The following is a 15,112-nucleotide window of genomic DNA, read 5'->3' on the forward strand; positions in this document are numbered from 1 at the left end:
CATATATACATTAAACGAGCGTACTACAATAAAAATACTCTAAAATCTCTCTATAAATGTTAATAGAGTGAGTGACCTTACATATATATAATACGACAACAGAAAACCCAAAAAATTGTAAGAAGCCAGCTTGTAGCTTCCAAAATTACTAGCATTCAATGTGGTGGATAGCAAAGGACCCTCTTCAAAACGTGGCGTGTCTGCCTCCAATTGCAGAAACGGGGATAAACATCTTTGCAATTGGAGAAGCAACCATTTCGTTAAGATCACGTTTGGAAAAATAGATAAAGATCAGCATGAAATTCAACAAAAGGACAAGAAAAAATAAAATAAAAAAACCAAGCAAATCACAGAAGAAAACTAAAATCAAAATCAATTTTTTGAATAATTTCCATAAATAGGATGCTGCTTTTATTAATGGAGGGTTAGTTGACTAGGCAGAATGATTCTAATGTTAGGCAGTAGCCACCTCTTTCATTACTATGTAAGGCTTCAATCGCCGCCCTTAATGCTGGTGTTTTGATTGATTTGAAGGTTCATTTCATTAATCCACTATTTGATTTGTATTAGCAAGGATTTTAATTAGAAGCATTTCCTCTCTCTTATGCATTACTCAAGTACATAACTTAATATGTGTGTTTTTTTGCACATGAGAATTTTCAACAAAACTAAAACAATGTTGGATGATGATGATGATGATCATAATAACAATAATAATAATAATAATAATAATAATAATAATAATAATAATTAATTTTATTATTATTATTATTATTATTATTATTATTATTATTATTATTATGTTGTTGTTGTTGTCGTCGTCGTCGTTGTCGTCGTCGTCGTCGAAGAATTTAAAATAAAAGAGTGAAAAAAATATTATTATATTGTTGTTGTTGTCGTCGTCGTTGAAGAATTTAAAATAAAAGAGTGAAAAAAAAACACAAAATTTTCGTTTTATTTGGCTCTTACCTATTAATATAAGTTTTTAGGTCAAACAATTTTTCTATTGTAATATCTTATAAAAAAATGAAGAAAGAAACTTATATTATACTCAATGAACTGTATTTACAACGAAGGGAACTTCATTTGTGCTCTATAAGAATAGAAAGGAAATACATACACATATCTTGGGGATTCCATAATCGTGTAGGAATTTACAGACAAGATGGAGATTGTTTCCTTGCCAATCATAGTTGTTTTCCCCACACTCAGCAACAGAATTTGTACCGTAATGTTAGGCGTAGATCTAACTTTGCATCTGATTGAATTACTTCTCAAGCTCTTTCATGTGAGTGAAACTTTATAATTATAATTGTGGCACATGTAACGGACACAAGAAATTTAATTACTCACGCACTTAATGAAATTTTGTTTGATTATAAACGGCAGGTTTGTGCTATTCAAAAGCAAAAAAGTGTTACTTTTGAAGTCATCTTTTAATTTTCACTCCACTTTCTTTCTCTGAAATAAATGTAAATAAAATCCATTAATAAATCAGTCCAAAATCCAAATCCTACCGCTAAGTCCCGGTATACAAGAGTCAAAAAATCAAACGACCTACATGATCATCCAGAACCAGAAATCACGAGGAAGATTTCAGATTGTGTTCGGGATTGAAACTTGACATTCTGACCCCACCACCAAATTTGGCGCACCAGGGGAAGATTAATCACATCATTATATTTGCGCTTAAAATGTTGCTTAGTTTTCTCTCCTATAAATAATACTCACTCTCTTCTTCTTGAACCGCATAACCCTTTGCTTTCTCTTTGCTCTTTGCCCCAACATTTCCTTTGTTTTCACTTGCAAGTTTTCCAAATATATCATAATATGGAAAGCTCCCAAGCCATTAAGTTCCCGCAAAGCCAACCTCATCATCAACCTCTAAAATATCAAAAACGTTTCCATGTTGCACAAATTTGCTTGAGGATTTTGGCCATAGCAACTGCATTGGCTGCCACCTGGGTGATTCTCACTAGCAAGCAACACCTTGTCATTTTTGGGATCCCATTTGATGCTCGATACAGCTATTCTTCAGCTTTCAAGTGAGATTTTTTTAAATAAAAAAAAGAAGGGAAAAAGACCCTTTTAGTTTAACCCCATGTTAATTACTAATCCTCCATTTAAATTATTGCAGGTTCTTTGCTTTTGCAAACGTAGCTGCAAGTGCTTTTTCTCTCCTCTCATTGCTCTATCTTCTCATTGTACCCGCAAGTTATTTCTTGTTGTTCCTTCATGATCTGGTATGTGTACATAACTTGTTTAATTTAAAGTCCACGGACGCTGTTGAGTGGCTTTCAGTCCTTTTTTTTTTTGACTAGCCACTTGAGTTCATTCGACTCATGAGAGATAGATGTAAGGTAAAAATTATAATTTTTGTTCTCCAATGTGTGATGATGAATCATCATGCAGTTCACGATGTCCTTGTTACTGGCCGGATGTGCGGCGGCGACAGCAGTTGGATACATTGGACGGTACGGTAACGAGCACATAGGATGGATGGCAATTTGTGAACAGTTTGGCAAATTCTGTAACAAGGTGACGGCTTCAGTTATGTTATCATACTTCTCCTTCCTTTGCTTGCTGGTTCTCACAATCATCTCTGCAAGCAGATCTAGGCAATTTCATGCTTAGAATTTGATTAAGTTTTTTTTTTTTAATGTGTATGTGTTTGTAATGTTACCTGATAAAAAAGCAAAACTCCTTTATGCTTTCTCCCTTTTGTACTAAATAATATGTGTGAGAATAACCACAAGATGTCACAAGGCTATCTTTGTATAATTTCTTCTCCTAGTATTAGAGAAAATGATATGAAGAGAACAATAAATATGGTGTTAATTTCTCTGAGCTTGTTTTTTAGATCTATATTGTAAGATTTTTTTTTTATAAAATTTAAAACAACAATGTATAGCACTTGTGAAGTGTCCTCACATTGTGGATTATTAGAGAAGTTTCATACGATGAGGATGTTTTATGGACCATCCAATAGAATTATGATATATGTATTTTAAATTCTCTTAAAGAAAAAAAAATTATGTGTACTTAAATCTTTCATAATGTATGATTGAAAAAACTACATATTATAAAAGTACGAGAATTCAAAAAACTGAGTGTATCCAATAAAATTATTACGGTATAAGTTATAAAATTTTATTTTTTATTAAATTTTTAAAAAAATAGAAGTGATCAAAGCCAAATTGATTTTTTGAGTGCATATGTCTCTCACATTTAAACAAGGGCTCAATCAAACAAAATTATTTAAAAAGTCATTAGTTAAACCCCCGGAGGCATGACATAAATATATTAAACGGTCTATAAATAATGAATTCAAAAGACGGACACTTGTCCCAACTGTACATTCATGAAGGGAGAGGACAATGGGAATTAATACTCTCAAACCCAATTGGCTATAAAATTGTTGACACAAATGAGTGAAAATTTATTTGATGGTTAATTTTGGAAGAGCATAACATGCAATGCAAAAAAGAGACTAGATAATGTACAAACAAATACGTTGAGATGAAAAGACCCCTCGTAAATAATGTCATGTATTCGTTCAATGGCATTATTTGACTTTCACTCAATAGAAATCTCAATTAGTTTAAATTTTATCTTATATGATATATCATTTATTAAGTGATTGATAATTTTTTATAAAATTTATATAAATCAATTATATTATTTCACCAATTAATTTATGAATATCATACATTATTTTCAATAATTTTTTAAAATAAAAAACTTATGATAAGCAGCCCTACTTTTCAAAGAAAATGTCAAGTTAATTGAGTGTGAGCATGAGCCAGACTTGAATTTTGAGAGAACAATACACAAGTTTAAGCCATTGGAGCATGGCTTTGTGCACTTTCTTGGTCAAAGAAATTATGAATGTAGTGAGTTCAGTTACCATCAGCGTAACCACGCATCATACTATCATCAACTGATGTGAGAGACCAAACAATAATGCAAAAAAAAAAATCTTTCCTATTTTTTAGGGTTTTAATTACGTCAGAATTGGCTTTACCACATTTGTTAAATGAATTGGTGGTAGTTATTTAAAAGAGTAAGAATTTAATTGAAAGTAAGTCTTATTTACTTATTTACAATTTATTTTTTATGGAAGAAATAATTATGTGAAATTTTGATAGATTATTAATTTTATGTGCATGTTTCCTTTTCTCGGTATACTCACCTACTTTTGGTGAATTTGTGGAGTCAAAATGATGACACGAATTTAGAGAGACATCGATGTAACTCAACTCAAATAGAATAATAAGTCGCATTGATATAGGAAGTCTTTGTTGACACCTTAGTATTTCAAAAATGAATATCTTTTTATAAACATAATTCAAAAACAGAAAATATTCTATATATTGAGAATATGATCAAAATCGATTGAATTTTGAAGATTTGAAATTCGAAACAAAAATTTAAATTTTCTTTTGACTTCCTTTTATTTAAAAAAGCCCGAAACGTGGTGAACACAAAAAGGTTTAGGAGACAATCCGACTTTTGTGCATATATTGTTTTTATTCGAAATGAAATGAGACGGAGAGAACCGCTCATTGGAGTTTATTGGTGAAGAAAAGAAGCAGATAAATGCAATAACAAGAAAATGTTGGAAAGAGTTGAAATGAATGAGAGAGAGAGAGAGAGAGAGCGAGTTGCTCGTGGGGTTTATTGGGAATAAACAATAATTAAATAGGATACAAAAGGAAGGCTTTGAAAAGGCTGATAGAGGGGTGCGAATAGCACCACTCTTTTAATAGTAAAGTACCATTTTAGTCATCAATGGGCTTGGAGGAAAATATGTCATATTGCTTTATTGGGCTTTTCTCAATTGGGCTTTATCCATATAAGTCTTGCAAGAAAATTGAAACTGCAGTGATTCTCCATCATCTTTAGTTATCTCTATATTATTGAGGTTCTTCTATTACACATAAAGTCACACTTATAATCTATATAATCTATAAATATCATACTGATAATTTAATATCATGTCGAAATTATTAAACTGCACTATTCTGGTATTGGAAAGATGATTCTCTGTAAATCCCAATGGACATTTTAGAGTTGATTTAAGAAAAGCTTTCTCAATTCTCAATTCACCTTTATCCAATTATTTTCGCTGTGCTTTCACATGCTATGATCTTTATGCAAAGCAAACTCTATACCATGCCTAAACCATATGAACTTTTAGTCCCCACCTCTTGAATGCATGCTTACATTTAATCTAAAGATAAAGCTAAACTTTCCCAGTACTTTTTCATCTATGCATAGGATGCGTTAGGAGTCCAAATGTTGCGCCTTCTAATCCACAACGCCGTAAACTAAAATCACCAGGCGTCAGGTGAAAATGAGTGACATTTAACGCTAGAATTACAAAATGGTTCTCAATCCATGTGGTAGTTTTGAAAGAAAGTCCTGATAAATTTTTATTCTCTCTGGGAAAAGATTCAAGTTATTAAACAAAAATTATAAAAGAGAGATGCACGGTGTCGAACAATTAAATAATTGAAAAAGAAGGGCCACCAAATCCTAAAGGTTCACAGGGGAAACAGCTGTTTTATTTGATTTTCCAACTGGGTTAGTGACATTGCAAGCAACAAAGTAAGGCTACTAATTTTAATCATTCTTTTCCAAATTCCTATGTGAAAGAGAGAGAGGTTTTCACGGAGCTGCTTATTAGCAATGCCAAGGCCCAAGTCAGTTACACAAACAAATTATTGTAGGTCCATGCCTGTTTAAGTAACAGCCAACAGAAGAGTGTGGTTGTGGGAATAGCAGTGAGGAAACGCACATGCTCAGGAACAAATGCACATGGTTTAGACCCACGGTTTTCTGGACGGAAATCTCCCATAAACTACCAAACAAGTCTAAAAAAATAATGACAGTCTTAATCACTACCAATAAGGAAATAGACGATAAGGAATGTAGATTGAGTAATATCATTTTGGGAGCTGAGAATATTGACAGTTCAAAATTGAAGTTGGAAAGAGTAGGCACTTACCAGATTAGAAGATCGCAGATTCCCTGCAGCTTGAGGGATGAATGATGGCAGGCAAATGTACATTGCCAAAATCTTAGCAAAAACAGGCACATCTTGCATATAAAGAAACCAATTAAACCGCAGGAGAAAAGTGACTGTCTAAAATTATTAACACATTCTAATTTAAAACTTGTGTAAAATCATTAGAGTTTATTCAAGTTAAAGACGAAATGGCTTTAAAAGCTTGGATTTGAGATCCTTGACCAAAACGTAGAGGTTAGGCCGAACAATCTCGGTAAGCCCTGAGCGTCCACTGTCCGATGCACCATTTAATTATGGGGATAAGTCAATAAATCGCCTATAGGGCCTAACAAGAAGAGTTAAAAGTCCACAAATCATGCCATGCATATCGAACAGAAATTGCAACCTCCTACAAATGGTGCACAAATTTGCAGCAATCTTCTCACTTCTGCAACTTCAACATGACAAAGACAGTCTTCCTTGCAGAGTGTGTGGAGAAAAGAAAGCCTGAACCCTTACATGGCATAAATAAATCTCAATTGCCCAATCACCATTAATAGCTAAAATAATAAACAGACATCAACTCAAGATAATAAAGCAGTATTTTTTAATTTAGTTCTTGGTGAACACATGAGTTCAAATCTAATTAGATCAACAAACCAAGATTATGTCTTTACAGAGAAATTTTTCATTGGAAGTTTGACTAGCAGCATCTGCTTCTACACAAATTAACAACAATATGAAAAAAAAAAAAGGGACAATAAAGAAAGGAATGTGCAAAAAAAAAAAAATATTCAAGAACTAAGCTAAACACAATTATTGTAAATACAAACGGATGAATCATCCTCATACTCCTGAATGCTATCAAGTGTAAACTGCTATGGTCTGGCAAAAACACCCCAAATTTTACCACGTCCAAGATTTTCCAATAGCTTGTTAGCTCCCTCAATGTCCATCTCAACAAGTTTCCGCAAGTGTAAACAAGCACCAGCAGCAACCATTTGCTTTCTACACTTACGACAATGTACAAGAGCAGCCAAAATTGCAACAGGGTATTTCTTATCCAAATTCTGAATCAAAGGATCCAACAATTGAACTACAGTCACAATCCCTCTCTCGTCCTTTCGAAGAATCTTTCTATTACCTGCATACAACATAAGTGTCGACAATGCTTTAGCAGCCGATTCTTTCTCCTCAACAGCCTTTCCATCCAACATCTTAATCAAAGGTCCAATGCAACCACATTCACCCATTTCTTTCCTGGCCTTAGAATTAATCCCCAACATATAAACAGCTCGAGCAGCAGCAATTCTCACGCTTAAAACACCACAATTCAACACATTAACAAGCCTAACAACAAACCCATCGGAAACTAAAACTTCAGCAATCGGAAGACAAGAGGCCAACTGACTTAGCAATTCAACAGCCACTTCAAGACTCTTAACTGCAGAAACTGAATCCCAGTAACTCTTCAAAGACCCAATCCCTCCTTCTCTAACAATTAAAAGCTTCAAACTTTCATCATCCGAAACCAAATTACACAAACACCCAAATACATTTTCTTGAGCCAATGCAGTCCCAGAAGCCACAAGGCCAAGAAGCACCATAACAGCATTCTCCTCGATGAAATTCTCTTTAATCTCACTAAACCCAGCAAGATTCCTCAAAACCCCGGCCGCAAAAGCCTGTGAACCCGGCGTTCCCGCTTGACAAATTTCTAACAAAGACGAAATCCCACCTCTAGAACCAATCGCTCTGGCGTTTTCTTTCGAAAAACTCAAAGCTTGTAAAGCAACACAAGCTCTTTCCTTCGCAAACCCACTTCCAGATTCAAGAACTCGAATCAAATGATTCAACAACAACAAGCCTTCAGCAATCAACACGTGTTTGCTGCTATCAACCATCGAAACCCTAGCAATTGAGGCAACGGTTTTTTCTTTCATTTCTAAAGAACTCGAGTCCATTAGCTTAACAAGAACCGGAACCACGCCCTGAGCCACGGCAATCACCACATTCTTATCGTCCTCTTGTAAAAGCCCGAGCAACGAGTCCATCGCCGAGTTCTTGGACTCAGCACTCCCAATCTGCAACCGAGTTATCAAATTCCTCGACTCAGCCCTCACGGCCTCCCTCTTCGAACCGGACGAAACAACGCCGTCCTGAAGAACCCCGCTCTTAATCAAAACGTCGCCGTCCTGAAGAACCCCACTCTTAATCAAAACGTCGCCGTCTCTCACGTGCCGGTCCAGCTTCGCCAGAACAGAGTCGATATCGCTCTGGGTTTTGAGCTTCCCTTCCGTCAAACTAACCCCTTGGCATTTCTGCGCCACCGACGCGGCTTCGATTAAGGTGTGGGAAACGGAGTGGACGTGGTCGAGGCACAGCGTATTGGAGGCAGCGGCTGGGAAGTCGGAGAAATCTTTGAGCTGGGTTTCGAGATCGTTGAGTTTAGTTTTAACGATGACCCATTTGCCTTTGAAGTGTTTTACGAGTGGGATTTGGTCGAGGAGGGAAGATAGATGCTGAGTTGAGAGATTGATCGGGTCTGTTTCTGGTGCTTTCATGGCTGTTTTATGTTAAGTTATGCGTTTGTTCCCCGGCTTCCTTCTCAAATTTTATTTTTGCTGGAAATATAAAAAGGCCAAAGAAAGAAAGTCAGAGAGATTAGGGTTTAGAGTCTACGCGGTCCAGAGAGAGAAAGACTCAGCGAGAGTGAAAGTGAAACGAAGATATAGGTGGCTCTATGAGGTTGAGAACCAGACGCAGATCCTGGAGCGTGCATTGCACGATTCTTGGGTCTCATTGATTGCTGGTTCCCGCCAGTCGCAAATTTCTTTTGACCGCCAATTAGCCAAGTAACCCAATGTCAATACAACTTGTACATAATAAATCGATATTTAAGCATACCCCAAAGAATCGTTAAGGAAGCCTTTAATTACTACAATAATCATCTAAGTAGGGATGGCAATTGTGCCCGTAAATTCGTAAATTCATCTAAATTTGTCTGTTAAAATCTACCCACTACGCATAATTTTACAAGTTGCGGGCGGATTTGGTATGAAAAATTGAAGCTCGCACTTGGATGCGGGTAGGTTTGGTATTAGCCTAATATTCGGTGAATACCCGTATAGATATCCGTCAGACCCGTAATATTTTTTTAAAATATTTTTAATTTAATTTTAATTGAAAAAAACTTAAATCTAAAAAATATATAAAGTAAATAATGTAATTATGTAAAGTGCCAAATAACATTGTAGTAGACTTCATCCAAAGATGTTGGAGGCTTTAATGTGTGCTGAATTTAGTGGTATGAAAATGCATTTTTACTTCAATAGAATATAATATATGTTATACATTACAAACTTATAATCATCTATCTTTTTTTCTTGATATACTTGTTATTTGTAGATGCAAAATCTTCGAATAGAGTAGGAAATAGCAAATTCTCCGAAAATAAAGATATTGTTAATGAGGTAAGGAATAAGTTTTTTTAATTTAATTCGTGGATTATTATATAGTTATTATAATTTTTTATGTACTATCTTTCTTTAACTTAATGCATGAATTATTTTATTATTATAATTTTTTTCTTTGGATTAATATTTGAAAAGTATTATTCTTTGAAAAATATTAATTTTAATCATTATTGTAGGCATCATGTTGGACGGGTGCTAATGGTGATGAATGAAATAAAGATATTTTCTTAGAGCTTGTGTTGAATGATAATATGAAATGTAATTGTTATTTTAATATACTAGTTTATGGTTTTTTTTTTTATGAATTTGTGTATTTACACTTAAATTTGAGAATTTTGTGTTGGATTGATGTTGAAATTTTAATTTTTCATTTACATTGGTTAAGTTAAAAAATTGAGTATGTTATGTGGAATTTGAGGTTATTATTGTAAATTGATATATTAAACAATTGTTATTTTAAATGTACAAACCCGCAAAAAATTCACTGGATACCATTGCAAGTTTGGTAATTGTTAAAACCCGCAGCGGGTGGGTTTTCTTTAAAAAATTAAAACCCACTGCGATTGCTAATGGATTTGGTCATGGTAAACTCGCTGTGGGCGGTGTCCATTACCATCCCTACATATAGGTTTCATAATAAAAGGAAGTGCAATTACTAACATGCTTTGCAAATGATCCAATAAAAGTACTATTATGACTACAAAAGACATTATCACATTACCTATTGTATTTTCTCTAATTAAATTAATTTCGTTTTTATTTGAATGAATTAAATTTTAAATACAAAATCATGTAACATATTGTATAGTTTAGTCAATTTTGAGTTATGATTTAAAAACAATATGCAAAACTTTCTAAATTCAAATCCTTATATTATATGAGCTATTTACGTAAGTTATAGATTTAGAAAATCGGCATATTTCTTTGTCTCTCTACATTTCTAAGGGTACAAATATATCTCTGACTAAGAGAAATTAATTTAATTTAGTTGCTACAATTTAAGTGTAAGGTTGGAGTACTATATTTGTGCTGTGTTTTAATTATATCATCTCAAATTAAAACTGACATGAATCTAATTCTTTTATTAATAACATCGTAATTTTATTATCATCCTTTTAATAAACAAACTTGTAATATATATATATATATTTAAAATAACATGTGTATATATATTTTAAAAAATATTTATAGCATTACCTACCCAAAATTACAATAAATTTGAGTTAAATATAACTAAACAAATTTAAAAATACAGAAATATAATGTATTGATACTTGATTAACCAAATAGTTAATTGTTTACTAAGTGACTTGGTGAATGAACTCTAAATTTGATACCAGAACATTTGGTAAACGAGTTACATACATACTTACATAGGACTTGATTATTAATTTATCATTTTAATTTAACCCGAATCTTTTATTTCTTGTCCTATATGTTCTTGTGAGATTGACGGATCATTAAAAAAATACCGTTCTTAGGATGATTTAATGGATAAACAATTTGATTTCTATAACTCTATGTTGTCAAAGCATTAAGGGATTGTTTGGAATTGTATTATAAAAACTTAAAAATGATTTTAAAGAATTAAAAGTTAATTTTAATATGTGGTAAGTTTTTTTAAACTTTTGACAAATTATCTCATTTTGTTACAATTTTTAAAAAGCTAAAGCAAGTAGCTTTTTAAAATTTATTTTTGAAAATCAGTTTTATACTTAATACAATTCTATATATCTTAACATATATTATAAAAATCTAAAATTATCCTTAATCAATTAAGAAATAAAGTAATTACATTTAAAAAAATTATTACTATAATCAATATTTATTTAATTATCAATTATTATGTACACACGTATTTATAAATGCGTGTGTAATATATTTTATAGAATTTATAATTTTTACAGCATTTTAAAAATTAGATGCGTTAAAGACATATTTTTAAAACTCACCAAAAATTTCACTGATTTTCTTTATAATGAATTATTTCAATAACATAATTTACTATAATTATTTTAAAAGCTCCAAAAAATCATCTGAACTTCTCATAATGGTAGCATTATTTATTTTCAGGAGCATTGGAACTTGGAAGAAATGAGGGTCACGTGGCGTTACGCATGTCTAATTGGCACGTGCAACACACTCCCAATGAACGCACGTAAAAAAGGCCGACACCGTTATACAAATCGAAAATTGAGCCAAAAAAGGTAACCATGAGAAATCAGAAATGATTCAGAATCAGAGGGCCGAGAGAAAGAGAAAGAGAGGGAGCAGGAATTTTATGAGCGTATCAGAAAAACAAAGAAAAAAATCGTGGGGCCCATTCAATAATGTGAAGCTTTTTCGACAAGTGACAGGTAACAAAGCGAAAGCTTCCAAAAGTCCACCTCCCCCCATTCGTCGCAGCAATTTTACCACCGTCAGATTGATGTTAAAAAGATGATGGGTGGCTCGGCTGTCACCGAATCATTTGCGAGAGACGCTGTGTCTGTAGTCTCAGTTCTTGTTTTTTCCTAGGGTTATTTTTACATACCTCCCCTAGATTTCACGTAATATTAGTTTAATAAAAAGTATCTTTGTATTTTTATATTCCTCCCCTGCAGTTAATATTTCCGTCAGTTGACCGTTACTAGACCAACAAGAGGACGAAAATACCCTTTCAAGGCTGACATGTATAATTTCCCAGCAAATTTGGCAGTGCAAACATATTCAAAAGCCGAAAATATTAAAATCAAACATAAATTTCACGGTGCTTAGAAGTTGGAGATTTGGGGTCAAAAAAATTTTCTTCTCCCTGCTAATATTACCGGAACACATAAGCAACCCCGTATAGCTCACTGAAGAAGAAGACACTATATAAGAGGCAGTTGAATCCGAACCAGCCCACCCACCAGCACTAGTAGAGGATTACCCACCAAGCGATTCATAAAAATATGAAGTTTATGCCGCAACAGAAGGATGATAAACTTTCTGTAGAAGAGTCCTCGGGAGCATTTTTCTCTTCTGAATCGAATGTTGGGGGCCAAAGGAAAGGCAAGATAACGCGACGAGGATTTGACACACACACACAGACAGAGTCAGGAGCTGAAGTCATTTGCAACGACATCGAGTTGTGCAGAGGTGGAGAGGCGTGGAGGAACTGCCGAATCGAGAGGAATGACTGGACGAGAAAGGATGTAGCTTTTAGGGCTTGTTTTGTTTTGTGAAATTGGGAATTAGGGGAACGAAATCGTGGGCTGCAACGGCGAAACATGGTGCGGCATAAAGGAATCACCGAGAGGGGTGACCGGATCAGAGAGGAAGTGGTTGTTAGGCTGATTTGTGAATTTCTCTTGTCTTGCTGACCCGAATTGAACTGAAACCCGAATATAATTTCGGATGATACTTGGGGGTGAACTTTTCGTGCAAGTGTAAATCTTTTGCGTGCAAGTGTAAATCTTTTTGCAAAAGATTTACACTTTTGTGAAGGCATTATTTTTTTGTTAATGATTTGGACCGGATAATGAAGTGATGCAGCATGTTTTTCGCGATTACCCATACTAGTACAGTGAACTTTTTAAGTTTTTTTTTTAAATTTTAAATGAGCTTTTATGATTTTAGCCTTGTGTATTGATGCTATACATAACTTTATACTAACTGCAGGGGAGAGATGTAAAAATACGGAGATACTTTTTATTAAACTGATATTACGTGAAACTTCAAGAGAGGTATGTAAAAATAACCATTTTTCCGAGAGACATTTTGTAATATTTTTTATTTTGTTGGATAAAGACATTTTGCAATTACTTTGCGTTATGTTCTAAAAATTGAAGTGCGCTATGTACCTGCGGCCTTGGCTACGTTACCGAAAAGAGTTAAATTTTATTGATAAATTACAGTAAGAATATAAATAATTAAATTGGATATATTATTAAATAAAATTTATTAAGTATTTATAAATATGTACATAATTTTTTTATTATATGTATATAATAATTAATAATTAAAATAAATATTTTACATCATTAATTTTATATTTTCCTTTTTATCTTAATAATAATGATAATAACCTCTTTTAAAGTTAATGATTTTATTTCCTAATTAATACAGATAATCTTAAAAATTTTATAATTTACAAGAGGACATATATGAAACTATATTATGTATAAAACTTATTCTTAAATTTAGATTTTGAAAAGCTCTTTCTTTACTTTTCAAATTTTGCTGTAGAATATGATGATTTTACCAAAAGTGATTTCTAAAAAAAATTATCTAACTCCAAATTCAACTTTTAATTTTTCAAAATCACTTTTAAGTCTGCCAAAAGTAATTTCAAACGGATCCTTAATTTTGGTGTTCAATAAATTTTTTTAAAAAAAACTTTTGGCAAAATCATTTCATTTACATCATATTTTAAAAAGAAAGGAAGGAATAACTTTCAAAATCTGATTTTCAGAATTAATTTTATACTTAATACAAAACCGTATATATCCTTGCATATGTAATAAAAATCTAATATTATCCTTATTTAATTAGGAAATAAAGTCATTAAATATAAAAAGATTATTATTAATACCAATTGTACTGAGATAGTAAAATTAAAAATAAAATTAATAAAATAAGAATATTTCTTTTAGTTATCAATTATTATATATATGCACAATAAAAAATATTATATATTTTTATAAATATGTGAATGAGTTTTATTTAACATCATATCCATTTTAATTATTTGTATTTTTACAGTAGTTTAATAATAATATTTACGAAACACATGTGATTACTTTTAAAACTCATAACACTTAAAAATAAATTTTACCAAACGTTTATTTAATTCTCTTCAGAGCTAATTATTTATACTATACAACTAACAACAATTATTTTTAAAGATATAATATTATCAAACTGACCATAAAACACAATCGTTATCAAATAACTTTTTACTTATTTTAACTCCGTTTACTAAATGAGTCTTATTAAGTTTTCATCTATAATTTACATTATTTTATAACAATAAATGGTGTTTGTTATGTTACATAAAAGTGTTAGTAACAAAAAGTGATTTGGGTATGTTATGTAAGTAAATAAAGGAAGACAGATTCACGAGTCCAGAAAAGATCTACGAGTTTTTTGTTTTTTATTTGAAGTCTAAATTTTAATTATTTTCACACATTTAAACCTTTTAATTTGTTTATTTGCTATAACTTATATATGGTTATAAGACGCTTCTATCTGAACAAAAAAAGTTAAATATTATAACTTTTATTGCAAAACATGTAAACAAAATTTTAATATTCTTTCTTAATAAAACCCCTATTAAATGCATTTATTCCTTACTATATCAATCATTCTTTTGTTTTTTTTTTCATTTATCCATTTTCTTTGTTATGTGTATATTCAACTGTCCATTTTTTTGTATTTTTTATTGTGAATGAGAATTTTAAATATAACAGGACTTTATGTGAGTGTGCTTTATAATAAATTCATCTATTTATATTTATAATTACTATTTTTAATAGATTTTGAATATTATTTAATTCATTAATTTTAATTCAAACGATTTTTAGTTGGCTTATGTAACTAACAAGAAAAAATATTATATAATATCCGTACAAATAACATTATAAATATCATATATTAATGTCAA

At 31.9% G+C, this 15,112-nt stretch overlaps 2 protein-coding genes across 2 annotated transcripts; one reads left to right on the plus strand and one right to left on the minus strand.

Moving 5' to 3' along the window:
- Positions 1 to 1,734: 1,734 nt before the first annotated feature.
- On the plus strand, positions 1,735 to 2,847 carry LOC102630470 (CASP-like protein 1F2). The gene is made up of 3 exons (XM_006485112.4): positions 1,735 to 2,045; positions 2,138 to 2,243; positions 2,413 to 2,847. The coding sequence occupies exons 1-3, from the start codon at positions 1,831 to 1,833 to the stop codon at positions 2,632 to 2,634; spliced, it is 543 nt and encodes a 180-aa protein (XP_006485175.1). The 5' UTR covers positions 1,735 to 1,830; the 3' UTR covers positions 2,635 to 2,847.
- Positions 2,848 to 6,594: 3,747 nt separating this feature from the next.
- Positions 6,595 to 8,730, minus strand: LOC102610303 (uncharacterized). Its single transcript, XM_006485058.4, has one exon. It carries the CDS (start codon positions 8,572 to 8,574, stop codon positions 6,889 to 6,891), a length of 1,686 nt encoding a protein of 561 aa, XP_006485121.1. The 5' UTR covers positions 8,575 to 8,730; the 3' UTR covers positions 6,595 to 6,888.
- Positions 8,731 to 15,112: the final 6,382 nt, after the last annotated feature.

The sequence above is a fragment of the Citrus sinensis genome, chromosome 4 (assembly GCF_022201045.2).
Source record: "Citrus sinensis cultivar Valencia sweet orange chromosome 4, DVS_A1.0, whole genome shotgun sequence".
NCBI lineage: Eukaryota > Viridiplantae > Streptophyta > Magnoliopsida > Sapindales > Rutaceae > Citrus > Citrus sinensis.